This window comes from Pomacea canaliculata, linkage group LG10, assembly GCF_003073045.1.
Source record: "Pomacea canaliculata isolate SZHN2017 linkage group LG10, ASM307304v1, whole genome shotgun sequence".
NCBI lineage: Eukaryota > Metazoa > Mollusca > Gastropoda > Architaenioglossa > Ampullariidae > Pomacea > Pomacea canaliculata.
This window is the reverse complement of record NC_037599.1, coordinates 5755314-5782742: the sequence shown is the minus strand read 5'-3', so window position 1 is coordinate 5782742 and position 27429 is coordinate 5755314. Positions and strand designations below refer to the sequence as shown.

Here is a 27429-nt window from a genome sequence, read left to right as displayed (position 1 = left end):
ACGAAAGGTGAAACATTTTCTGTAGGAGAAATAAACTGTTTGCAACACAGGTTTTCATGTCTGTCTTCAAAACAGAACTGAAGACCAGTAAGCCTCTTTTAAATTATGGGGTAGTTCAAAATAGAATCTACATCGAAACGATCATTTATTTATTTGTGTGAAAGCCTCTTATTTCCGGAGTTATAAAAGTGTTTCTAACCGCTGTTTATTATGCATGTGGAGAATGAATCCCTCACTTCATAACATCCGCTCCAGGTAAGGCGTCAACAATCAAAATATCACCTAGCCTGTTGTTTAGCAACCACGCGGGGATACAGTTTGCTCCCTCTAATCTTAAGATAGTAAAACTAATTACTAGCAGCAATTTTTTGTTGACTGGCCTGTTGTTTAGCAACCTCGCGGGGGCACAAACTGTACCTGATAACTTTAAGGTAGCAGGGCTAGTTACTGTCAGCATTTCTAAACTGGACTGTAAGGATTGTAAAGGATTGTTCATTCCCACTTCAAGCCTACACAAATCAACAATAAAATCCAAATATTCACCACATTACTGATCTCTTGTTTATTGGTGTGATCTCTGTTTCCTGAAGATGTCTTCAACAAAGGGAGACAACACTGAGCGAAGGGTTACACAAGGCACGGCAATGTCTCAAGGAAGCTGCAGGTGACATAACTCTGATGAAACTCGAGCGACTACTCACTCACAGTGATCCAGGTATAAAGTTTGTGACAACAAAAGCTTTGGTCTGTTGGTATTAACACCACTTTGATAAAATGCTGGCTGTCCAGGATGTCATACTAACTTCACATGTGACTGTCACACAGACTTCAATCAAACCAAGGCCCTGTACCCTCTGAGTACGGAGCGAGAGACTGCGAGACGGAGAGTAGAATCAACGGCGAGAGAGGTCTTCTACTTCATCACTGCCAAGATGGACGCACTCAAGAGTGGATCTTTTAAGGTTGATGGAAACACGACGCAGTTTATAAGCAACACACAGAGAGAACTTGAAGAATATAAACAGTAAGGTGTTAGTCTAAGAACAAATAACAACAGAGTTGTATGCAGTGAGTGTTGTGTGTTATTAATTATTATATTATGCGATAAATGGACTGAGCGAAGAGGTAATAAGGGTCACAGATAGCTGAGACTGTTAATGCCTCCTTGAGTGAGTGAGTGAGTGAGTGAGTGAGTGAGTGAGTGAGTGAGTGAGTGAGTTAATAAGTGAGTTGTTCTTTATTTGGTAATCAATATTCAGCTGTAAACAATTATAAAATATAATTTTCTTCCCCGATTTTTGAATCAGTTTTGTAATCTCCGTTTGCAAAATAATACTGGAAGTTCATTGACTGAACCAGTTAGGTATGATTAGAGCGTGAGAGTGAGAGTGATGTCCCTTTACATAACTGGCTTTCCCTGACTTTCATATTTGTCCGCTGATGTGCCAGAAGTTTTGTGTCTTATGCTCATCAGTACATCTGTTATGATATTTGTTCAGTGTGGATTTCTGTGTCCGAGCGACTTTTAGTCTCTTTCTTGGCCATTTTATTTACACTGGCACATCTGCGCCATCTTGCCATTACTTAGATTTGAGATCTACACATGGCAGTGTCGACTTCACACTGATTACCTCCCTTCTGATGCTTCACAAAGTTTTGATGTCGAGCTGGCACAACAAGCTGTTCGTGCAATACAAGACAGTCTGACATGACTGACATCAGGCCAGTGTGTCTATCCTTCCATTGTCATCCTTTTATCATCACTGGTCAGTGCAGAGAATAGGACCTACTCGGCTGTAATGCTGCCCGTTACAAGTGCACAAATTAAATAACCACTCACATCTCCTGGTCGACTCTATAAAACTAATTTGATTTGTTTTTCACACTTACCACTACATTGCCTCTGAATCCTGTTGTTACTTTGTATATCCCACGCCCATCCTCAATGAAGTCGTAGTGATCATAAGGGAAAAAATATCTTTGTCGTTAAAGGGCGATGTCCAGTGACCTTCACCGGCTGCGTCACGTGGACAAAGACGAGGAATGGCGAGACAACGAGTCCAGGCGACTTGGGGAACTCGTGCAGCGACGTCTCCATGATTTGCAGGTGAGAAACATCTACCTGTGGTCTTAACAGGTAGATGTCTTTGTAGCTGTCTTACACTGCCCCTTGTCAGTCCTTGCATTTGTATATGTGTGCGATTATGCTTCACTCTGAATGTAATATTCTACATGCTTAATAAATGTGTCAGTCATAGTCTATATGGTTATGAAAATACTTACCCTCCTAGAAAAAAATAACTGTATCCGAGAAACTGCTTTTTACTCTAAATATATAGTTTGAAAGTGAAATCTGACATGATATCTACTTTAATTCTTCATTTCGAATGCACAAGTACATGCAATGTTAATAAATAATAACTTGGAATACAAGATTTTTATAATAATGCTACGAACAAGTGACAGTGTGAGGACACCATTGATGTACGTGCTCCACACAACTAAAATAGAATTGAGGGTCTAAAACAAATGAGTGCGAGTATAAGTAAAGAAAGAATAAATTTTTCATGCAGCTAAATGAGAATTAAATAAGTGTTTACATCGATAAATATATATCAAATTTTTATATTATATCATTTAATGCTAAAATGTCATTATCAACAGTCAGTTGTAACTATAAAATAAAAATGCAATGCTAGAAATGTACCATCTATTAAACAAAAAAAGTTACAGAAGTTTATCTTTGACAAATACGCATTTGAAATATGTTTATATTTTATTAACAGTAGTACACATTGAAAAACTAACTAAAATGCACCAACCTACTCACAGAGAATCAATGATAACACAAGGTAGACTGCAATGACCATGATTGTTGCCCATTAATAATAATAAAAATAATAAAATGCCAAAATTTGTAAAGCGCATACTCATACTCCTAAGGAGCATGCTTTTCGCGCTCAAGATCAAGAACGAAACATGGACAGCATACGAGGGACAGGAAAACAAATACATATATGTTATCAAAGAATAAACAGTCATACTAAACGAATAAAATAAAATACAGAAAACACAAAGAGGAACCAAATAACAAGAACAAGAACGGACAGTAACATGATATTGGAAAATCAGGGATGTGAAAAAGGACTAGCACTATGGAAAAGGTTAATAATAATAATATTAATAATAATAATAATAATAATAGGTGGGAATTTATAAAGCGCAATACCTCATCCAAAGTTGAACCCATTACGCTGAACAAAATCATAAAACAGTAACAACGTTGTAGAATAAGTTAACAAAATAGTAACAATGATGTAGAACAAGTTAACAAAATAGTAACAAAGATGTAGAACAAGTTAACAAAATAGTAACAAAGATGTAGAACAAGTTAACAAAATAGTAACAAAGATGTAGAAGAAAGAACAATGCCAGGACTCGCTGCGTTCCGACAGTAAAGGGCGATAACTGTAGATCTACCGTAACGATTACGGAGAATAAGGTGAGTTACATCAGGAGACCACTGGGAAGATATTGAATAATCTTTAGAATATGAAAAAATGTTATTGTATAAAACTGCAAGATGGTGATCATCACTTCAGTTTATTCAGTGCAGCTCAAGGTGGCTGCCGAAGAGAGTGAAGCAGGCGGAATGGAATCCAGCCGACAGATCTAAACAGTTCGCACTTTAAAATAACATTATATATATATATATCGTCCTGTTGCAAACCAGAAGAGGAAGAAACGTAGCAGAAGCATATGTAAACATGATGGTCCAACATTTTTATCCAAATCAAAGCACGACCACAAAACATAAACAATATCAAGGAGAGCTGATACCCTGAGACTGTCAGGGGAAGGGACAGAACTCTCAATGTTGATGTACTTACAGTCTGTCGATCGAGTAAATTCTGATCTTTAACCCAATAGATGATTGCCTCTGCTCAGTTCGGGTTATGCAGTAAAAGAGAAAGTTATTTATATAATCAAAATTACTAAATTTCATTGTCAGTCAAATCTTCCGATTAAATCTTGATAAAATCCACAACGACCAGTCGTAACTGAGAGAGCGAGATAAAGAAAAGCTCTAAAAATCGTGTCTCTCGTGCTCTACCCCAGCCTACAAGAAAGACGGGAAGGTCTTGGGTTCCCTAAGGGATTTTCAAGACAAAATAAAACTACTTAGAATCTCGTCAAGAGCAGGATCCATTTGAATCTCGTCTATTCTATATCGTGTCTGTTCATGAGAAGAAAGTTGAAGGTTTTGCAGAATGTTGTATTTGACCAAAACTGTTTACCAGACAGAACCATGTCTCGAGAATGTGCTGCACCCGATTGCCATGAAAAGGTGGGAAAAAATTCCACATTTTCCTTTTACCAGTTTCCGAAGGACAGAGCTTTACAAAAAGAGTGGGTCATACGAATAAAAAGGCTCAATACCCAGAATTAAAAAAGCTCTGTGAGCCCAAAGAGGGGGACACATTATGTTCAAAGAATTTTGTTGAGGAATGCTTTACTAGCCGGACCCGAATATGCAAGCAGTTAGGTTTGGCCTTAAAGACACACCTTCTGCCAGATGCAGTTCCGACAGTTTTTCAACGGAATGAAATTGCTCGAAAAAGAAAGAAAGATTTCTGAAAAACGAGTTTCACTTGACAAACAACTACAGCATAGACAGGTCAGTGCTACTGGTACTGTGTTTACAAACTGCACTATTCATTATTGTTAGACAAAATTACAATATACATATATAAAAAAAACTATATAAATAACAAGAAAAGTGTTATTTGGTACTTATAATCAATGTATTTAAATAGATAAAAGTTCATAGTACATTTATAATATGAGAAAAATGTCAGCATCAAACATCAAGTGTAAAAGAAATTGTTGCTATCCTGGCACTTGTTACATTATATTTTAAAATCATTGTTTGCTTTTTATACAATTATTTTTGTAATTAATATTTTTGTAAAGCTGGCCTATTTATTTATGAAATCTAAAAACAATCAAATACATGTGAAAGGTATTTTCTACGTAATGAGTTTTTCAACAATCGCAGTTTGCTGTACACTGCTGGAGTTAGAATTGATATTTAAAAGTTAGAAAATTAGAGTAATATTGAAGAAAGGGTGTCCACTCATTTCTATGTAATGGTACTTTCATCCTACTAAAATGGAAAAATATGTTTTTAAAGAGAATGATTTGTGTGTGAAATTTATTTTAGAAATGCGCCCTGAATCACCTGGTCACTCGGATGGGTTGATTTTTTTTTGGTCTTATTTTTCAAAATAAAATTTTATCTTCTATGTAAATAAATTGTTTAGTTTTATGTTGCAAATATTTATTTCAAAAATAACTTTTCTGCTGTAAATAATTAATAACTGTAAATTTATGTAAATATTTTGATTAAAGTTTGTTATACATTATTGAAAAACAACTTCTGCTGTAAATAAATTAAACTGTCTAACCTTATAGTTTTTGTTGCAAATAATAAAATTGTTTAGTTTTATCTTTCCCTACTAATTGCACTTAGCGGAAGGAAACAAGAGATTTTGAAAAGCTGTTCAGTGCTTTCTTGATGTTGTGCCAACCTGTGTACTAGAGGTGGTAAAGGAGTGAGATTGGGGAAGGATGTAAGCTGGGTGAAGGGTTAGATGCGGGCTACAAACTAGGCTTTCAAAGCATACGATGGTTGCACGTGGGAAGATTGACGGGCTGCTTATGGGGTTTCTCGGAAATTCCCATGTGGGTTCCTTAAGGGCACCGCTTCCAAAACAGACCTGGTTCCCAAACTAGTTTCCAAAAAGGGTCCCAGCTCTCGCCCGCAAGGGGTTCGTTAGGGACCCATGAAAGGGACGCATCTATTCACGTAAGACTGATTTTGTAAACTCGGTGCTGGACCCAAATAAAACCTTTAAGCGATCTTATATACAGCTTGGCAATGTTTGCTTCATATTTAAGCCCCTCATAGACCGGAAGCTGAGGCAGGTACAACTAGGCAAAATGGATTTTAGTGTAAGTTATTTAATTTATTTCATCTAAAATTATAGTAAAAATACAATCTGCAGAACCCACAGGACTGCAGCAAAGCGAAACTTGTCGTCTGCAACTTGGGAGACCCTACGGCTTCGGCAGCATGTTGCACGAGGCGACGATGTGTCTGTTGACGGCCTACGCCACACACCGGACACTTGTTCTCACAGCCAACGGCTGGAAATTCGCCCCGAGCACCTGGGACACCTTCATGATGCCGCTGTCTTCTACCTGTACAACTAATGACACCAGAGACAGTGAGTGAGAATTAACACACAGGTCATGTAGATGCACGTGTCGGTTTAGCGACAGGCGGTGGTCAGTCCCAAACATAAACAGCAATGGTGAAGGAAAGCTAGGGTCTTCGGTTAGTAAAAAACAACACTACAGTTGTCAGGTGATGATAATAGCATTAGAGAAGTCTGATTTCTTAAACAAGTGTGCGAAGATAGCTGTTGTGACAGAGGGAAATGAGAAGATAAAAAACACGTGAGTGAAGTGTTTAGTGTTTTTTTTTCACCAGTGCACCCGAAGAATCAAACAGCGTCTGACCGCGTCGTTGAGCTGAAAACCTTGATAGGAGAGTGGAACCACTCACCGGCCAAGTTTCGACCTCTCGCCATCCCAGCAGACCTGGCCAAGAGGTTAAAGGCCTTCCACGGTGACCCCCCGGCCTGGTGGGTCGGTCAGCTGGTCAGCTTCCTCCTGCGTCCTCAGCCTCACTTGCAGCAGACCATCCAGACACAAGGCGAGAAAATGAAGTTTAAACGTCCTATAGTGGGGTGAGTGAAGTCTTAGAAAGTTAAAACTGTGAAATATTCTTCTAGACGTGGTTTGATCCCTGGTTTTTAAAGACTTGCCTGAAGACAAGAGGGTGGCTAAAGCTAACGAATCCCATCCGCTTATATAAACAACAGACGTGTTCACATTTTGTTTCTATTTGTATACCTCGTACAGAATTCAAATAAGACGGACAGACAAGATCAACAATGAAGCGGCGTTACACAGTCTGGAGGAGTACATGAAGCACGTGGAGGAGTATTACGACCTGCGACAGCAGCACGAGGACATCAAAGAACGCCGAGTGTTTGTGGCCACCGATGACCCGTCGGTCACCACAGAATTTCCGAAAAAGTGAGTTTTGTGTGGTGGATAAACCAGGGCAGAGAATTATACACTTTTTTAAAGAGGTGATTTTCGCCATAATTATATTCTTTATTTATATACACGTATAGATGCTTTTTTGTACTTGAATTGCAGTCACAAGCGCAGCTGATTATTAGAAAGATTGTAAATAATTAGTTTCATGTAAAATTATAACCTTGGGTTAGTATCAGCACTACCACACATGTGTATCTTGTTCAAATAGGAGAAAGCACCATTAGACTGTGATTGTAAATTGTTCAAGTCCTTTCATCTTAATAATCCATACACGTTTTCATCCACCGATGAAGCTATGTATGGTATGTACCAGGTACCCGCACTATAATATTAGCTGGGTGGAAGGCAGCGCAAACACAGCATCCATGAAATCCCGCTTTAGCAAAGATGGACTGAGCACAGTAATCGTGGACCTGCACTTCCTGTCCATGTGTGACTTTGTCGTCTGCACCTACTCTTCCAATGTAAGGCTTCACTGTGCGAAAGTGAGCTGTGCTCTGTGTATGTGTGAGTGTGTTTGTATGTATGTGTGCATGTTTGTGTGTGTGTGTGTGTGTGTGTGTGTGTGTGTGTGTGTGTGTGTGTGTGTGTGTGTGTGTGTGTATGTGTGCATGTTTGTGTGTGTGTGTGTGATCACTTTTAAACCTTTTTTCACTCTCACACATCACAGATCTGTCGGGCGGTGTACGAGCTGCTACAGACCAGACATGGCGACGCCTCCATGAAGGTGTATTCTCTGGACTCCTCAGTCTATTATCTCACATACTATGACATCCACTACCTGCGAGCTGTTTCCAACCACGAAGCCAGGTTCGTCGGAGAACTCTCTTTTCAAGTTGGAGATTACATCGACATTGAGTCTTATCTTTTCTCCGATAAGTCTCGAGTGTTAGCCGGTAACTTAAGAAACGGATCCACATTTGGCATCAACAGACGGACTGGTAAACGAGGTCTGTTCCCCTCCTACAAGGCCGTGGATGAAATCGTAGAGGAGAACATGGGGGCATACGACTAGATTAGGGTTACACAACAACTGTAGCGCTGCTACCAAAAATGTACTAATTATAATCTGATCAACTGTGTTTTTAAGTGAGAATTAGAATTAAGTTGAGGAACGATGCCACAGTCGACATTAACAAATACATTGGAAAATCAGAACTTAAGGTCTTTGCCTTGTTACCAGGTTGTTAATGATATCGCAGAAAAACATGGGGAGAAAGAAAAAAAAAGAAATTCTAAACTACTCAACTGTTACTAAAAATAGTACTACTAATAAAAAAACAACAACTAGAGATGACTAAGCAATTGTCGACATTTCTGCTGAAAGATTTTTACTTTCACTTTAAGAATTCGTTGAAGACGATGCTTCTTCTGTTCCCGCAGCTGAAGTGGGTGACAGAGGAACACGGTAAAAAAAAAAAAAAAAAAAAAAAAAAAAACAAACGGATGTGTAAAGGTGGACTGCTGTCTGTCTGCCAAGACCAACGCTTAGCCTCTTGCGAAGTTTTCCGCTGTTAGTCTCGGCGAGCCTAAACAATGAATGTGACTAAACCGGAAGTTTTGTACACACGTTTTAGTTGCTAATTGGAAAACAATCGTCAGCCAGAAGTCCAGTAATACAAGTTCCTGGTGACATGCTGCTGACAAAATCAACTGTCTCCAAAGAGGAACCTGTTGAGAGTGATATTAAATTTCTAAAGAACACTGTTTTAATGAAGTTGACACTGTTTTCCAACTTTATTTGCAAATTTTTTAAGGATTGCAGTGAAGTGCTAAAAGTAATTGATGAGGTTGCTAGCTAATCGGTAATTTTATTGCTTGTAATAATTACCTTTTTCATCAAGTTTTATTCCTTTTTCTTTTTTTCACTTGTTCCGTTTGCTGAAACATCATTTCGCTCGGTTGTTGTTGCTTTAAAGTTAGCGGTGCTGGTAGATTCGGTACATCAGGGATGGTTGGAACTGTATACCAGATCATCCGGCAGTGATTGTTCAAGTGGGTCATGAACTGATTTGGTTCACAATGGTCAGAGCAGAGAGCATAGACTGCATGCAAAATGTCTGCTGAGTCAACTGACTCACAACCACTCACTCAAACTTTTACATAAGTATTCAGATCTTGGCTGTCTAGGGTTGGTGTGCATGTGTGTGTGTGTGTGTGGTTTTTTTTTTCTGTGTTGTGCATGTTTGTGAGATTTTTGACTGTGTAGTTTATGTAGCAAGAGGAGTGAGAGAACAAGAGTGTGTTTATACACGAAAAGGCTTGAAGAAGGAAAGAATATGTGAATGATACAAAGAATTTGTTATTGTTTCTTTGTTGTTCTTTTTAGATTAGAGGTCATAAGCCAACCAGCGAGTGTGTGTATGTGAATGGGAGATATTATTTATTAAGATAAGAATATGTGTAAATATGTATGTGTAAATTTTTAATATCTCAATACCCTTAAAGGGTGACAATAAAAAGTCTTGAATCTTGAACACTTCACTTGGTAGCCAGGACAGTCCAGTGGTGCAACGGTTAGCGCAAGTCACCACTACAGTGAGGATTATCTGATCTGGGTTCGAATCTCGTCTCTGGCAGACTTTCACTTTACAGGGTCACCTACTTTGCCGTGGTAAAGCCTTAGTTTGGCGAAAAACACCAATCTGCAGGTCATTCGTCTTTAAATCTCTTTGAGAAGATTACCAAAATAAACATTTCTTGTGGGAAAGAGTTTGAATCGTTTGTTGTTTTAATTGATGTGATTTGTTGTGTCTGTGTAGTATAACAACTACTGGTCTGTTGCCAATCAGTGAATTTCCGTTAATACCCATTCTCTTCATGTTGATGACAATGCATCTATTGTAACACCGAGGTCTTTGTGTCCTCAAGCGCGACACAATTAATGTACCATCCATTGTACGAAAGAAAATGTAAATAAATATTAACTGATTAAAAAATTGCTTACCATCCCATCAGGCTACCATGTGATTAAAGTTGACTAGACCAATAAAAAGATTGTGAAGTCAACAGTCAGGGCAGCGATCGTTGCAACGGTTTTGATCACATTCTCTATTTAATTTTACTTTACTACAGCTACACCAAAAGATAATTTTGAAGAAAATGAATTTGAGGAGCACATCATAGTTATCAAAACAAGGGAAAACTTGACTAAAGTTGTTTTTATTGCACGCCAGCTTGTGTATGTTGTTGTCGAATGGCCGGCTGTCTGGCTGACTGCTGGTTGCCTGCTGTGTAACTGGCGACTGTCTCTGCGGGAATCTGAGTGTCGCACGGTTGATGAACTGAAAATGAAACCTTATTAGTTCGGGAGGTGTTACTGTACTTAATCATGGTTAAGACTGATAGTTGCAAAGACGAGTGGAGCAGTAAGAAAAGAGAGATGCAGGATGTGACGTCACGAAATGAAAGTGCATCGTCAGTTTTTTTTTTTTTGTTGTTTTTTGGTCAAAGAAAGTTTGTCTTTATGGCTGTAGATGATCAGATTTTAAACGTTTAGAGAGTGCCTTCAGTTCAGTTATAGGTATTAAAGAAAATCCCGAGACCTAAGGAAAAAAAAGTGATTTTACTCCTTTCAGTTCATTTTATGTGAAAGTGTGTTTTTAAAAAAAAATATTTATGTTAGTGTTTTTAGTTTTTTTTTTAATTTATTATTATTATCAAGGAGACCTTTTATTCGCAATCGCTTCTCGGCTTCAGTATCCGGTGATAGCTTCTTCTATGCTCTTGTTTCTTGTTTCTTCACGTCTGCGCCATCTTGCCATGACTTTAATTTGAGATGTATGAATGGACAGTGTCGACTTCAAACTCTGATTATCTTCCTCCAGCTGCTTCACAATGTCAAGCTGTCACAGCAAGCTTTGTGTGGAGTACACACCATCTGCAATGATTGACATCAGGTATCTCCAGGAACCTCAGTCAACTGGTTTTGATCCAGTCTCCATTGTTATTATGTTTGTGTGTTTTCCTTTTTAATAAAGCGCTTTGAGTCCGTCTTTGATGGTGGGAATAAGTGCTATAAAAATAAAAATTATTGGTTATTATTGGTTATTTTATTATTATTATTGCGTTTTGCAGAGTCAGTGAAAACGCAATATGAGGCAAGTCCGGAGTTTCATGGCTTCATTAACAGGTTTTATTTCATTCTTACTTTGTGCTTATATCCGCTTTTTTATGGCCACGCAAGCGATAAGTAGTCATGATTCATTGTGAAGGAAGACTTGTGCCTGTTCCCAATGATGACAGACTATGGCAGGTTTGAGAGTGTACAGACTTTGATGATTGCCATGAAACAACCTGTAGACTGCGATATGTGACAGTCAATGTGTATTTTCCTGTAGCTGCTGATTTAAATATCCTATTTTATAAAAAAAAATCCACATCACAAAATCCAAAACACACAAAGTATCAACTGGAATAATATGTATTAAAAACCGAAAACCTTGTCGTATTAGCGACACAACAAATATTTAGTAACATCTACAGCTCTGTTTAAATTACACACTATGCTTGTCTAGCCCATGTTTTCTTCTACAATTTCATCCACCACCTTGTAGGAGGGGAAAAGTCCTCGTTTTCCAGTCCGTGTGTTGATGCCGACACTGGAGCCGTTCCTCAGGTTACCAACGAAATTGTCGGTCATTGCTACGGAAAACGTAGGTTTGAACTTGTACGAGGTCTCCAACTTGAAGGGAGATTTCTTCGTTGGATGTCGCTTGGTGGTTGACAACGGCTCGTTTGTAGTGGATGTCGCCGTCTGTTAAAAAATACACCGAGGAGTCCAGAGAATACACCTTGCTGGAGGCGTCGCCATGTCTCGTCTGCATCAGTTCGTACACGGCCCGACAGACCTGTGACACACAAACATTGCATAAAATGTTTTTAATGGTGGTAATTACACACAAACACACACACACACACAGTGCGAGGCTCCCTTACATTTGAAGTGAAGGTGCAGACGACAAAGTCACACATGGACAGGAAGTGCAGGTCCACTAGTACTGCACTCAGTCCATCTCTCGTGTAGCGGGATTTGACAGAACGCTGAGTCTGCACTGCCCTCCACACCGCTGATGTTATACCCCGGGTACCTGTACAAACAGTTTTATTGACGATATATCTATGTCCTCGACTGAGGGACAAACAGATGATGAAGCTGCAGATCCTGATTTGACATGTACACTACGATTTGGCTCTGCTCATAAATCTTCCTTACTTATTAGCCTTTTAGTATATATATATATGACTCACTTCTAAAGATGCATGCATGAGTAAATGTAAAGTTCTCCCGAAACTTTTTGAGGTCGTTAGAGAGTAAGGTCTTAGAGACCTCACACACTTTTCCGGTTAAGCTTTGTATGATGGCAGTGTCCATCACTCGTCCCTCACTGCCAGGAAGCCAGACAGCCATAAAATTACTTTTTATCATTTTGTATTATACTGACTGTAACCATGACAGTAAACATTTACTTTTTTTGAAGTTCTGGAAACACTGATGGGTCATCGGTGGCCACAAACAGTCGGCGTTCTTTGATGTCCTCGTGCTGCTGTCTCAGGTCGTAATACTCCTCCACGTGCTTCATGTACTCCTCCAGACTGTGGTACACCGCCTCGACATTCACCTTGTCTGTCCGTCTCACCTGAAGGCTGTAAGATGAATGAAATCAGATCATAAGGGAGGCAAAGCAGTGAACTGTGATTTTTTACCGAGTTATCCCAACTCGTTATCAGGACCATAAATCGCTATGCAGAAATGTTGGGCGAGTGACGAGAATTGCTGACACCTAACTGGGGGCAACATTTCAATAAATCCATTTTTCAACCTAGTGTGAATGTCGTAAATACAGTTTTTGACGAAGTAAAGTTTTTTTCGTCTCTAACAATGATGTAAACATGCGAAGAAACAAACCAGTCAACCAAACCGCTTGCCCAGTAAAGTGTGTGTGTGTGTCTCACCCCACGATAGGACGTTGAAATCCCATTTTCTCGCCTTGTGTCTCGATGGTCTGCTGCAAGTGAGGCTGAGGACGCAGGAGGAAGCTGACCAGCTGACCGACCCACCAGGCCGGGGGGTCACCGTGAGAAGGCCTTTAACCTCTTGGCCAGGTCTGCTGGGATGGCGCGAGGACGAAACTTGGCAGGTGAATTGTTCCAGTCTCCTATCAGACTTTGCAGTTGAACGACGCGAGCTGAAGCTGTCTGATTCTTAGGGTCCACTGTTGTGAACACACAGCCAATAGTAAGTCAGGAACTTTTCTTTATAAAATATATTGAGTCAGACACATAGTTATACCAATGCACATAACGACAAATATTCATTTCACATGCACACAAATAATTTCCCCTTTGTTTTGTGTGTATGTGGGTCTGTGTGTATATATTTGATACATGAATGATAATAAACAGATGGTATACAAGAAAGTCAAGAAGACACAGACATCGAAAATGCTTCTGTAAAATATCATGTGTGTCTATTATTAAAAAGTTTTGGATTTCGATTGTTATAAAGCTATATGCAGGTGACTGTCATCCTTCAGAAGAGTCGCTGCAGTTGGAATACAACATCTCCGATGACGCCTTGATGTCGACTGGACAGTAAAGATGTCATAGATGACTGCCTTACAGCAATGACTGCTGCAATCATTGGCTTTTGGTTATGGTGTAGCAATCAGTTAATCAGCTAGCTAACGGCTGTTTATCACCACCCTTGTTTAGGTACTGACGCTGCTTGCCGCCACACAGAGATGTCCATAGGACTGGTCACTCACTGTCTCTAGTGTCATTAGCTGTACAGTAGACAGCGGCATCATGAAGGTGTCCCAGGTGCTCGGGGTGAATCCCCAGCCGTTGGTTGTGAGAACAAGTGTCCGGTGTGTGGCGTAGGCCGTCAACAGACACATCGTCGCCTCGTGCAACATGCTGCCAAAGCCGTAGGGTCTCCCCAAGTTGTAGACGACAAGTTTCGCTTTGCTGCAGTCCTGTGGGTTCTGCAAAATGAGTCTTCATCTTTATTTTTATTCAACTAAATTAATGAAGCTTAAGGATCTCATACAGAGAGAGCGTTACAAACAGATTAATACACAAGAACCATTATTTAACATTTTTTTTAATAACATTTATTTTACATTAACACATTACATTTACATGACAAAATCATCAAAATCATATTCCTTGAATTATAACGAGTATACATAACAATATCACAAACATTAAATAGTGCCAGGCATTTTTGTCCCCAACATTTTGTGCAGAACTCTGATTTAAAGTAATTTCAATATACTGTCTAGTATCTAACAACTAGCCTTCTATTTCACATATATAAACATTTATTTTTCTCCTTATTCTTATTTACACATTATTTTATTTATTTTTTGAATATATAAACATTTATTCTTCATTTACCTATTAATCATATGGCATATTCTATGTTTAAGCCATTCACTCCATTGCACTATACCATATATAACAATATAAAAGACATATAAGGTAGTGTATGTCAACATGTATGAAAGTCTAGTCACTGCTTAAGTTTTGGTCAACAAGTTTCATATAAGGTAGCCAAAGTTGTACAACTTTTTCTTCTTTCATTTCCAGGCGAGCATTAAAAATTTCAATTTTATATCTATATTGCAGTATCTGAATGAATGGTTGTAACTGAGGTGTGGTTTTTTTGAATCTGCAAGAGTATATGTATAATTTAGCAAGTAGTAAGATTAAATCCAGTACATCGTCTGTCTTAAAGTTATTTCTGCATCCAAATAAAACCAGGTGTTCACATAATATCATCCTTGTCATAATCCCACATTTATTTGACACATAATTTTGAAAGTTTTCCCAGAAATCTTGAACACATTTCCAAAAAATATGTTGAATGTTTTCTTTTTCACATCTACAGTGGTTACAAAAATCATCAATTTCTAGACCCATATTAAATAAAGCTATTTTTGTGCCCAGTATTCTATGCAAGACTCTGATTTGGAGCCATTTTAATTTAATATCTTTAATCTTGGCTACTTTCCTGAAGATAATGTGCCAATCTACATTTCTATTTAGTCTTGTATCTGTATCCCATTTTGAGCAACAGTTAGGCACATGTGTATTAGTTACCATGTTATCATAATACAGTCTTGCACCTTTCTGTACAGCTTGAATTACACTAAGAGTTTTATTTGTATCATAGGCAAGTGGTGATGGATCAGTTGCATTCTCTCTGTCTTGATGCATATATTCCTTTATGGCTTCTATGCAACCATTTAGAGAGACAAAATTAATGTTTACATCATATATCCTTTTAACATCTTGACATGATAGAAAATTACCTCTTTCATCCAGCAAGTGTTTAATTAAATATATCCCTTTGTCTACCCAACTTCTATACAGAAATGGTTTATTCCCAATCTTAATTTTATTGTTACAAAAAATAGGCTCTGATATAATCTCTTCAATATGTTTACACACAACACTTTCTCCAAATATCTCGTACGCTTTTAAAACATCCTTCCAGAAACTATTTACAGTTACAAAAGAGCCAACTGCTGGGCCAAGTTTGTCTAGGTAATTTAGCATTTTATGTGAGGACATAATAATCATTTTCCAACTATGACTGGTTTTCTTTATGTTCCGCAACCATGTTAGTTTTAAGGCATTCATATGAGTTCTAACATCAGGTATGTCAACCCCCCCATTATATACTTTTTTAGTAGACACTTTTCTGCTAATTTTATCTTTTTTTCCACCCCACACAAACTGAAATATAGATTTTTGAATGTTGTTAACAATATGATCTGGGGGATTTGGCAACAATAACCATAAGTGTGTTAATTTTGACAAGATTAAGGACTTGAGTATTGCTACTCTTCCTAATGGAGTTAACTGTCTTTTCAGCCAAATCTTGTACAATGTTCTAATTTCGGCTAGCTTACTATCATCATTTAACTTTATACATGCTTTTAGACTATTAGTAAACCAAATACCAAGAATTTTGAACTCTCCTGGGTTCCACTGCATCTGTAAATGGGGTAAATACTTAGCTGCTGAATTTGCTTTGCTTCCCAGCCATATTGCACTTGATTTTTCAGTGTTCAGAACTAAACCAGATATTTTTTCGACCAATTTTAATGTATCCATTGATTCTTCAAAAGACTATCACCCTCTAAAGTCAATTCTGTGTCATCTGCATATTGTACAATTTTTGTTTCGCTGTTTTGTATTTTTATACCTTTTATGCATTTATTTTTTCTAATCAAAATAGCTAGAATTTCTACACATAAGATGAATATATAAGGGGAAATTGGGTCCCCCTGACGGCATCGTCTTCTAACATAGAACCATTCAGACAATGTGCCATTAACTGACACACTAGACTTGATATTTGTGTAGAAAGTGCTTATCCACTTACAAAACTGTGAACTAAAACCAAAAAAATTCAAAACTTTCAGCATGAAGCTCCAGCTGATACTATCGAATGCTTTTTCAAAATCAAGACATACCAACAAACCAGGTTCTTTATTTTTATCCAAATGTTCAATCAAATCGTATATCAGCCTAACATTATCCCCTAAGTATCTCCCGCAGACAAAACCAGATTGGTCTTCATGAATTAGGGATGATAAAACTTTTTTCATTCTGTTTGCAATGCATGTTGAGCCAATCTTATATACCACATTTAGTAAAGTAATTGGTCTCCAGTTTTTAATTTGGTCTCTAGGTTTATCTACTTTGGGAATGCATATGATTACACCTTCTTTTTGTGTAGAGGATAATTCACCCTTACTAAACCCTTCATTCAGAGATCTAACAATGAAAGGTCCAAGTTGCTTCCAAAAGACCTTAAAAAATTCCACAGTGAATCCATCACTCCCTGGGCTTTTCCCATTACCCATATTTTTAACTGCCTGGCTCGCTTCTTCTAAAGTGATATTTCCATCCAACAGATTGAGTTCAAGTTGTGTAAGTTTAGGTATATCCTCTTGGATATTAGTAAAGCTAAAGTCCTGAACAGCTCTCTCTGAGTACAGGTTGGAAAAGAAATCTCGCACTTCTGCTCTTATTTCTTCAGTTTTTCTAATACTTTCCCCATTTTGCTTCTGTAATTTTCGAATTTGCTTGCTTACATAATTACGTTTTTCCAGTGAACAGAAGTAATTACTTACTTTCTCTCCTTCTGCTATCCACTTTGCCCTGGAGCGAATCAGTACACCCTCCATTCTTTTTTCTCTTAAACTAATGAGTTCACTTTTATTCTTTTCAAGTTCAAGGACTTCTTCTTCTTTTAACTTATCTTTAATTTCTAACCGTGTAATTTCTTTTTCTAATATTTTTTCTTTATCATTATTTCTTTTTTTTTCTTGCTAGAGTAGGTTATTGTTTTCATTCTAATTTTCATTAGCATAGTATCTAGGAATGTTTGATCAGACACTACAAACTGTATTTCCATTGGGTGAATATTTGCTAAATTCTCCCTGTCATATGGGAACACTGAGTACTCTTCTGTCACTTCTTTAATGACAGTATTTATTTGGGTTAGATAGTCTTTGTCCTTCAGATGTGAAGAGTTTAGCTTCCATAGATTAAATCTCCTTTCCTCTTGTTCTGTAGCTAATGACAAAGTAATCAGTGAATGGTCCGTACGGTAGCCCGGAGTAATATTTGCATCCATAACCAAATTTGAGAGCGAATCCGACAAGGAAAAAATCTAATCTACTCTGTTGGAATGGTCTTTTCCTACGCCAAGTATATCTTAGTGCTTCTGGGTTTAGTTCGCGCCATATGTCTACTAGATCCATATTTGTCATCATCTTATCAACTTGTTCTTGCCCTTTAATATTATTGTTATGTTTGTAATTATGACAGTCAAGTTGAAAGTTCAAAACAATGTTCCAATCTCCTCCAATAACAATATTTTCTACTCCTATCTGTTTAACATATTCTTCTAACTGAGAATAGAATTTTGTGTCGTCTTTATTTGGCCCATAAACACTACCAATTAAAAACTCTTTCTCTAATGTTTTTATCACTGCCATCACATAATTTCCTCCATTATCTTTATAAACTTTTTAAATTGAAAATTCAAAGTTATTATTAAATAGAATTGCTACCCCCCTGGAGGAAGAAGTATATGATGCGAATATGCAGGAGTGACCCCATTCTGCGGCAATCATTTTTTCCTGTTTATGTTCGAAATGTGTGTCCTGTAACAGGTAGATTGAATAAGACTTATTCCGTAAGTAATGAAACACATCTCTCCTTTTTCGCATATCCCCTAGTCCCTGACAATTCATTGATGCAAAAGTAAGTTGTAAGTCTGTACTCATGTTGGAGTGAATAGAAAGGTACAATTAGCAGCAGCTAAAACCAATTGGTACTTAAACCAATATAAGCTCCATTTCTGTACTTTTTGTTCTGCCTCTACTAACTGTTTCTGCAAACCTGCTCTAAAATTCATATAATTAGAAGGTATGAAATAATACAGTGTACAGCAGTGGCTAAATATATTTACCAAAAGTGACAGCATATAATGCAACAAGGATGAAATATGAATATTAGTGAGTAAACTTATATTAAAAAAGCATACCCATAAATGTGGGGCAAGCCCAGGCACGACAAAAAACCAGCTTGACAAGAACTCAGACAAAAAGCACAAAAAACATAGCAAAAAATACGAACAAAAAATAAACAAACAAGCACAAAGGAAATTTAAGGGAAGGTGACATAAAATAGTCACCATATTTAGCCCTGGGTGATGATCTTATGTTTTTGGACCCTTATTCAGACCCCACTCCCCCTCAAAAAAAAAACAAAAAAAACTCACCCGCTAGTAGTAGCTGTTTAAACAATATTACAGCAAAAAAAAAAAAAAAAAAAAAAAAACCACCGCATACATCAATATACATATCCCAACAAACATATTCCTGACCATTTACACAAATTTTTCCTCCACCTTAACCTACCCTATGACCATCTTCACGGATATAAATTTCAAATAGGGGAAGGAAAAACCTGTCTACTTACAAACACTTTCAAGTAGGTGCAGCTATAACTCACCCACATATATTATCTTCCGGGATATAAATTTCAAACAGGGGAAGGAGAAACATGTCCACTAACAAACACTTTCGGGTAGGTAGATTATCCAGATTACGAGAAGACATAAGGGAGGTCACTGATAAGATATTTCTTGTGTAATGTTTATCCCTGTTGTGTTTGGCTGCTCGGTGACCTGCCCCTGTGCTGGGCTAAACACACTCGCCCCTGGATCATTATTTAACATTAGTTTGCGATCGTTTAGTGAGCTGATGAGAGGCAGTGCGGGACATGCACACATCTCTCACCTGTAGAGCGAGCAGACGGCGCAGCACGAGGTCCCCGAGTTGTTTGGACTCACTGACCCGCCACTCATCGTCCTCGTCCACGTGACTCAGCTGGTGAAGATCATTGGACAACGACCTGGACACAGAGCTAAACTTCAAGGTACACTCGCATAACATTTTATATGGCAGACGCAGGAAGAAAAGGTTTCGCTACAATTAATAAATTGTAATTTTCACCTACAAATCTGTTCACGTGTTTTGTAGGAAAAACTTGCAGAACGTACTTGGTGACCCGGATTTAAAGTGGTTTTTGCTACAGTAACCTCCTCTCAGTCTTACAGAACATTTTCTGGCTTTCATTCCGTCCGTTGACTAGAAGGTCTTATTTGTATTTGCTACATAAAAAATTTATGTCTATTAAGTAAATAAAAGTAATTGAATTAATGACATATTTTTTAGTTTTTTTTTTTTAGAGATTATTTACCTTTTGTAGTCTTCAAGTTCTGTCCTCGTGTTGTTTATAAACTGCTTCGTAAGTTCGTTTAAGGAGAAGTTTCCGTGGCTGAGTGCGTCCATCTTGGCAGTGATGAAGTAGAAGACCTCTCTCGCCGTTGATTCTACTCTCCGCCTCGCAGTCTCTCGCTCCGTACTCAGAGGGTACAGGGCCTTGGTTTGATTCTCACCTGTCCAACATTTGTATTCTGTTAGTAGCGCATCCTGAACAATCACAACTGTCAAACGTTCGTCCTCTCCAGTTAAGATATTAACTTTTTTGTCGTATTTATTCGAAGTGTTTAAAACTCCATTAATTAAGACAATTCCATTTGCCCATTGAGAAATGTTGCAAGCATCAGCAAGTGTGTGGCTAGAATAAAATTTAAAATAACCACGTGATCTGTGAATAAGCATGGAGTGGAAGAAAGCCTGGTTTAATCCTATGTTTCAGACACGACTGTGTAAGACGATGTGAGTAGTGCGCTACCTTCAGGAGGTCAAACTACTAACAAAAGAGTTTGTTTGTTTGTTTGTTTGTTTGTTTTGTTTGTTTGTTTGTTTGTTTGTTCGTTTGTTTGCACCTGGATTAGTGTGAGTCCCCAGCTGCTCAAGCTTCGGAAGAGTTATTGCACTTGGTGCTCTCTTGACACATTGCTGTAGGAAGGATAAATTGTTGTTTTGAAATATCTCTCCTTCTTGAAGGCACCTGCAATAAACAACAAAAGCTAATTAGTCTCATCGAGAGAGGGTGGAAGTGAGGTGTAGAGGGCCAGAAAACAGTGTCCCCTGTCCCCCGGTCTAGCTATCCCAGTCCTACTCCTGCAGCTTCATCACACCGGTGTTAATAGGCGATTTTATGAGCTTTTCCATCGTGGGGCCTGTGGCGACATTTAGTTTCCAGCAGCGCCCCTAGCGGCAAATGAGGTGTAAGCAAGTCAGACAACCATTAGACTGTAAACAATGTCAGCTGGGTGTCGGGTATGCCCGTCTGTTCTATTTATTTTTGACCGAGGAACCTATTAATCGTCTGTGTGAATGAATAATATAACAATTAGTTAGGACTACGAATGTGACAAAGCAAATACCCGATATCAACTAGTCATAGTTGTTTACAGGTGAGACTTCTTCGTTCCTTATCTACCCCGTCAAGTTGTTTTTACACCTGATAAGTCTGATCAGAAGGTGAGAATCATCACCGATGACGAAGGATATGAGGATTACAAAGGAAACACAAGCAGCATGATAATAAAGTCGATTTAGAAAGCTTAGTTATCATAGTTATCAAGGCGTGTAGTAGCACACACACACACATAGAGATTTATAACCTTTCAGTGTCAACAACCAATGAATTAAATATACAGACAAATTACAAGTACACAAACCAAAGACCACAAGAACACCCTGCGCTCTAACACTAAACCATTAAATTTATCTTTAATTACATATCAATACCTTTCATAAAAGGAAAAAAGCTTGAAAAATAATTCATTTAAGGTGCTTCAATGACTTTTCCGGAAGAAGCACACCTGGACGCCTTATCGATGTTTTTTTTTTCATTGTCGCATCCGGTGCAAAAAGGTTTAGGAGCGACTATTATTGCTCTGTTGTGTTTAACAATCTGTGCTACAATCTTTATAATAATGTCTTTACCTCGGAAATTATTCCCCCTGAACTATCGTGTAAACAGTTCCCCCTGAGGACAATAATGAAATCCCATGTGGTAGCATTTCAACTAAACATCTCACACAGAGAGCACTTCCCAAGTGTCACTTGTTTACAGCTGAAGAGGCAACAGAGGAGATTGTGGGTGCAAAGTCCGTACCTGTTTATAAGTTCAGAAATGTTGATCTGGATGGTCACTACATTGGGTAAAGACGGACTTCCATCCGTTGTCCATTGGAGCCCGGACTGTATTTCCACCACGGACCTGTTGAAGCTGTGGTGAGCGACGATGACCAGGAAGATGACAACCACGGTGATAAGTGTCAACACCACACAGACTTTCCGCTTCCTTATCATCGCTGTGGCCTGCACAGAAAGGGACACGTGGCTGAAGTTTGTTGTCGAATGAGAAAACTGATCACTGCTTGTCACACTCGGGTGGCTCTACAAAACAATCGCACCAGACAAATACGCATTTTTTCAAAACACAACAAAACGACTTCCGGAGGATGCACAAACAGTGTTATCAAGTTGTGGAGTGGCTCAGGACTTTACAGATTGCAAAAACACATGTGCATAAATAATAACTCGCCTCAACACAATATTCTATAGGCGACACACAGCTAGAGATACACACAATGTTCATCTCGGGGCCTTCCCCGATCAGTCTCACGTAGTGTTACCTTAGTATAGGGGATAGCTTCGCTACGCTCGGGAATAGCTTGGCTAGATCATAGGGTGCGGTGTGCAACCTTTGGCTCTTGTGGCTAGCTTCGCTCGATTGGCTAGGCCTATGCAACGCGTCTCAGTATTACACGTTGATGTGAGAGCTTGAACAGGGGGCGTTCACGGCCACTCCCCTTAGAGACAGTAAATAAACATCGGTAACCACGGGCGTACCGCACCTTTGTTCTGACGATCGTGTTCTGGCACGCATGCTTGCATACTTGTCGGAAATCACGCTTGAAAACATATTTCAAATTCGTAACTTCTCTCATTTAAAAATGTACATAATTTTGTTTTGAAAACTTGAATTCTTTTACTTTGAGCACTCGTTAAAGACGACTTTTCTTTGCCGTTAGTGTGTTCCGCAGCTTCAGTGGAGGACAGGGGAGGGAACACGGTGACATGCTGCTGACAAGATCAGTGGGTGTCCACTGTGTCTCCAAAGAAGAGGAACCCTTTGAGAGTAATACTAAATTACCAAAATGTATTTATTATTACGAGCATATTACCAAAACGTGGGGGAGGGGTAGGCGTTGGCTACGTGCGGGTGGTCCAAAGCCACAAGAAGGCGCACACCTCAAAATTCGGACTTGTGGGTGGTTTGCAAAAAATAATTTTAACCACACAATTTTAACTGGTGTGGATTGTTCGTATGTCCGAAAGTTCGCAACTCAAATGTTCGTAAATAAAGTGGTGTCTGTATTTTACTTTATGTATTTTTATGGCATTGTTTACTTGACATTTCATTGGATCACTTTTATTATTACTGCTTATACATTTATAAATAATTTCAACTTAAGTTAATTATTTTTAAAGTCATATCATTGTTCAAGCCATTTTTGGCTTTTGGTTCTCTTGTACAGGCATTCACAAGTTTTAAAAAAATGCGCTGAGGAGTCGCAAGCAGCGGTATCATGTTGTCGGCGTGGGAGCACTTGTTGTAGCCTTGTCACTGGATGTTGATTAGTGAATAGCAGATAGGTTAGTAGGCTAGACCTCTAGCTTCCAGACTGACAGGCACACTGCTTCGATACCCGTGTAGCGAAGCAAACTTCCCCCCTCTGTCATCAAATATACAACATTTGCGACTACTTTGAGAACGCTTCTATACCTACATAATTTATTTTATATTTATTATGTATTATAATGGAGGACAGTAACTGCAGTAAAACATACAGTCGAAGTATCACCATCAAAACTTTGCAAAATGACAGGCATTTGACTTTGAAAAAAAGTGAAATGTAATACTGTACTTCAATAATTACATCTAAAAATGCTAAAAGTAGATAATTTAAAATAGAAATGCGTGTGCAATCTTTAAATTATTTTTAAAAACCTTCTTTGGAATTATTCTCCTAATATACTGTGAGTTTTATCAATGTTTAGATAGTATCTGTATGGTAATGTTTTGATGTTATATTAAATAAGTGATCTACTTTCATCTGCACGTTAAGATTTATTATGACCTACTAATTGTCTAATTGTACTAATAGTCCGTGCTTACATACCCGGTCTGTGTGTGCATCCCCCCAAGTTTTGAGTACAAAGCAAACTCACCAGTATGACAATGGAACCACAAAAATTAACACAACTACTGATCTTACAATTGATATCACAGAATAACAAAATGTAAAGTAAGCAAGATAAAAATCCGTTTTAACATACGAGTGGGTCTCGCAGGTTTAGACTGGATGTCTATAGAGACAATGCATTTGTCCTGTGGAGCTGTACCGTGGTTACAACAATTTCAGTTTTGAAAATGCTAACATGATAGTAAATTATTATCTCATTGTATTACAGGTGTGAATTGTTGCCGATTTGTAAAGATACGAACATTGCACCCAAACACAGATGTATTTTGTCAGTCACCAGAGTAATAAACTGAAAATATTGATTATTATCATCCCTTATGAGTAAAGAAAGATAAAGAGAGATAAAGACAGAGAGAAAAAAAAAACTAAAGTTTTAAAATTCAGTTGTCTTTATGTTTGGGTCATTTCCGCTGTTCAACTTTATCTTCCTTATTTTTCTCTCTTTTTATGGAGAATACATTCAATTGTCGGTCCTAACCCTGACGGTAATGTTCAGTTGCAAACGGTTTCACTTCAGCTTTCTAAACGACAACAGCAAGAACTCGGGTGAGAAAGGAGTGTTATTGCTCGGGTTATGTGATCTCCACCTACCTTCCCTCGTTCAGATGAAAAAAAAACAAAAACAAAAAAAACAAAAACAAAAACTGCCACAATAAATATCGCCTTGCTAAAGCGAAACCTCCACACCACACACTCAAGCTCTTCATGAAGCTTAGCTCTCACCTTTGCCCTGTATCCTAGGGTCTCCTGCCCTCTTTACCCGACCTGTGTAACAGGATGAAACTTCCTAGCAGGACAAAACTTCTCAGTATAGTCTGCGCATGCGCATGAAGCGAAACTTCACTTCGTTATCGTTGCTCTAACTGCATAGCCATTATTTTTTTCTTTTCTTCGCCGATTTACTATAATATTTTTACTTTTACTTTTTTACTTGTTCACTCTAACCACAAGTTTTCTTGTACGTCTCGGTATCTGCTTTCATTAAGCTTGACAAAGTGTATAATAACTGCTTAACGAGACGTACAAGAAAACATGTGGTTAGAGTTAACAAGTAAAATAGTAAAAGTACAAATATTATAGTAAATGCTGGAGCAAAAATAAATTTTAACAAGACAAACAGACCTTATCACCCCCATCTATACACCAGCATATTTTACACAGCACTAACCCAACCTGGTTTGTGTCACCTGCCGTCCAGATCAGATGTCACATCAGATAAGTGTCAGTGGTGTGAGTGTGTGTAAAGCGACTGGGTAGCCAATTTTAGACAACTACCCTTGTCAGGGGGGTTATCACTTCACCATTAATTTCTACTTAACTACAGCCACTTGAAACTACATAGTTGGACTACGAGTGTTTTTGTTAAATAAATTAAAAAAGTTAACTACTCACTACACTGTGTCAGTTCTACCTTTTAAAGACAGTTGTAAATATGCAATTAAAGCCACACTCATAATCCACAACAAAAATTTGCTCACCTTTCATGAAAAAACAATGATCCAACAGTCGTCTGCAGGTGATTGTCTCGCTGTCGCCGGATCTCACATTTGTTTGTAGGCTGGATGTTCTCTACACTTATGTCTTTGCACGCTGTTGTACCCTTCATTATTCTCTGTACAGTGAAGAGCTTTTTTTAGAATGTAAGTCTCCAAGCCTTCATCACTGTTTGATGAAGCTGTTTGAGAGAAGCAGACGACCACCTGTGCCTGACAACGTCGATAAACGATGTCACAGCAAAATCAAAGCTCCAATGGAGATGAAACACCTGAGATACAGCAAGTGGGGCGAGACTGTGCGCCATTGTACTCTTTCCGACCAATCCATAATCATCCACCCGGCACACCCGTGTTCAACCGAATGGTCACGTGGTATCAAGGCACAGTTTCGCAGTTTCAGACCGCGGCGCAGTCCAGCATCGCCGACCTGTTTTAATCCACCCGCCGACAAGGTCTTCTATTCAGTGTCAGCAGTTCGAAGAAAAGGGTTGAAATTTAGCAGTTAAAAGAGAAATAACAGGGCTCAAGTTAAAAAAAAAACCCTAAACATATCGAAGTCGAGTAAATAACTGTTGACTACCCTTAAGCATAACCAGCCAACTACCAAACCCTCCAAAACAACAGAAAATTAAGAACAATTAAATATACATAGATATACATTATTTTATTTTTAGTTTATTTTCCTCCGTTTAGAAAGTGCAGCAAGAAAAATTGTTTGAAGTTCAAATATTCAAAGTTGAATCTGAATGTATGTGAGAGAACTAGAGACACATACAATTAAAATTATAAATCATGGATACTTTTCTAAGTTTTGAGTGATAACCATGGGTACAAAATCCTTAGAAACATTTTTGTCTTTTCAGATTATGGAAGGAAAACGAACAACAGCATTTAATGCTTGCTGTAGTGAGAAAAGAAATATATGTTTGATATGCTATGTACACTTATCCTCAAAGATTGCAGAGATTCTGTTCGCGCATGTCTATGATTGTATTTTAAAACCAATGCTAATACTTCTGTAGCTACTACACAAGTCATCTTATGTGACTGTTCTTATACTGTTAGTGAGCTATTCATTTCGAGTTTTGAAACAGTCAAGCAAGGTACACGCAGCACAGAGTGGAACTGATGTTTCTAAAGTATCTATGTAGGGGTGTCTTATTCCACATGCTTATCAGACCTACTTATGGCTACAAAATATTATTTGTTTGAATCATTGTGCACTTTTGTAATGCAATATGTAATATCTATATGTGCAATACATTTTGGAAAAGGTGGCATTACAGTGGCACTAGTATAGTAGCATGAAACATTGTATATGTGTATGGAAGTATGGAAGATGGCACGCATACACACCTAACACACGCACACAGGACAGGTACAGGCTGGCGGTGTGCGTGCTGGGGGTAATTACAGACCGGACGACGAATCTGTAACCGAAGGAGAGCACGAGGGGGTCAAGTAGTCACAGGGTGGAGGTGCGGGGATGTTTTTGGAGGTCGGTCGGGTGTGAAGGTCGGTTGAACTTGCTTAAGACAGTCAAAGACTGGACTGGTCGTTCTGTACAGGTCCTGCTGACTATCAACAGAAATAGGCAAGAGTGGCGGCCATGTTAGCTGCCGCGTCTGTTCCTGTGAGGAATACAGACGCTGGGTCTTCTAGTGTTGCTGAATGATTTAGCAGACATTTTCGTGGTATTTTTTTTTTATCAAAACCAAAAATAAATCTGTGTTTCTCAACTGTTAAATTTAATTTTGTAGTATGCACAGACCATTGACTCTCGCTGAGTTCGGTTCTGTCCTTACAACAAGACGCACACCTCGCTTGGAACGAGATTCTTGGTTGGAAATCTTGTCTCGCTACAGCATCACAAACGTTGGTTTTAGTATCACCATCTATGGACACATCGACAAAACTCAGCAGTATATAAAAAAAAAAGATGGAGAAGTCCTTTCG

General features: G+C 38.4%; 3 protein-coding genes across 3 annotated transcripts in view; 1 reads left to right on the top strand and 2 right to left on the bottom strand.

Moving 5' to 3' along the window:
- The first annotated feature begins 890 nt into the window (after positions 1-890).
- LOC112573096 (alpha-(1,6)-fucosyltransferase-like) lies at positions 891-9381 on the top strand. Its single transcript, XM_025253125.1, has 7 exons — positions 891-1024; positions 1993-2107; positions 6069-6290; positions 6557-6815; positions 6991-7167; positions 7508-7658; positions 7865-9381. The coding sequence occupies exons 3-7, from the start codon at positions 6137-6139 to the stop codon at positions 8207-8209; spliced, it is 1086 nt and encodes a 361-aa protein (XP_025108910.1). The 5' UTR covers positions 891-1024; positions 1993-2107; positions 6069-6136; the 3' UTR covers positions 8210-9381.
- Positions 9382-11599: 2218 nt separating this feature from the next.
- On the bottom strand, positions 11600-12840 carry LOC112573101 (alpha-(1,6)-fucosyltransferase-like). Its single transcript, XM_025253129.1, has 3 exons — positions 12664-12840; positions 12133-12284; positions 11600-12044 (listed from the first exon to the last, which is right to left on the bottom strand). The coding sequence occupies exons 1-3, from the start codon at positions 12695-12697 to the stop codon at positions 11814-11816; spliced, it is 417 nt and encodes a 138-aa protein (XP_025108914.1). The 5' UTR covers positions 12698-12840; the 3' UTR covers positions 11600-11813.
- Positions 12841-13162: 322 nt separating this feature from the next.
- LOC112573099 (alpha-(1,6)-fucosyltransferase-like) overlaps positions 13163-27429 on the bottom strand; it is a 30403-nt gene continuing 16136 nt past the window's right edge. The window contains exons 2-7 of the mRNA XM_025253127.1: positions 21820-22025; positions 20579-20703; positions 19987-20185; positions 19524-19638; positions 13962-14180; positions 13163-13409 (exon numbers count right to left, since the gene is read on the bottom strand). Coding sequence (XP_025108912.1) covers positions 13356-13409; positions 13962-14180; positions 19524-19638; positions 19987-20185; positions 20579-20703; positions 21820-22016 — 909 coding nt within the window. The 5' untranslated portion in view covers positions 22017-22025 and the 3' untranslated portion in view covers positions 13163-13355. The remainder of the gene's footprint in view (positions 13410-13961; positions 14181-19523; positions 19639-19986; positions 20186-20578; positions 20704-21819; positions 22026-27429) is intronic.

Coding starts and splice junctions, on each gene's coding strand:
- LOC112573096 (XM_025253125.1), top strand. CDS start 6,137: ATGTTGCACGAGGCGACGATGTGTCTGTTGACGGCCTACGCCACACAC. Junction 6,291..6,556: donor AACTAATGACACCAGAGACA/GTGAGTGAGAAT, acceptor TTTTTTCACCAG/TGCACCCGAAGAATCAAACA. Junction 7,659..7,864: donor TCTGCACCTACTCTTCCAAT/GTAAGGCTTCAC, acceptor CACACATCACAG/ATCTGTCGGGCGGTGTACGA.
- LOC112573101 (XM_025253129.1), bottom strand. CDS start 12,697: ATGACCCATCAGTGTTTCCAGAACTTCAAAAAAA. Junction 12,285..12,663: donor TTTCCAGAACTTCAAAAAAA/GTAAATGTTTAC, acceptor CTGTTTGTACAG/GTACCCGGGGTATAACATCA. Junction 12,045..12,132: donor TCTGCACCTTCACTTCAAAT/GTAAGGGAGCCT, acceptor TGTGTGTCACAG/GTCTGTCGGGCCGTGTACGA.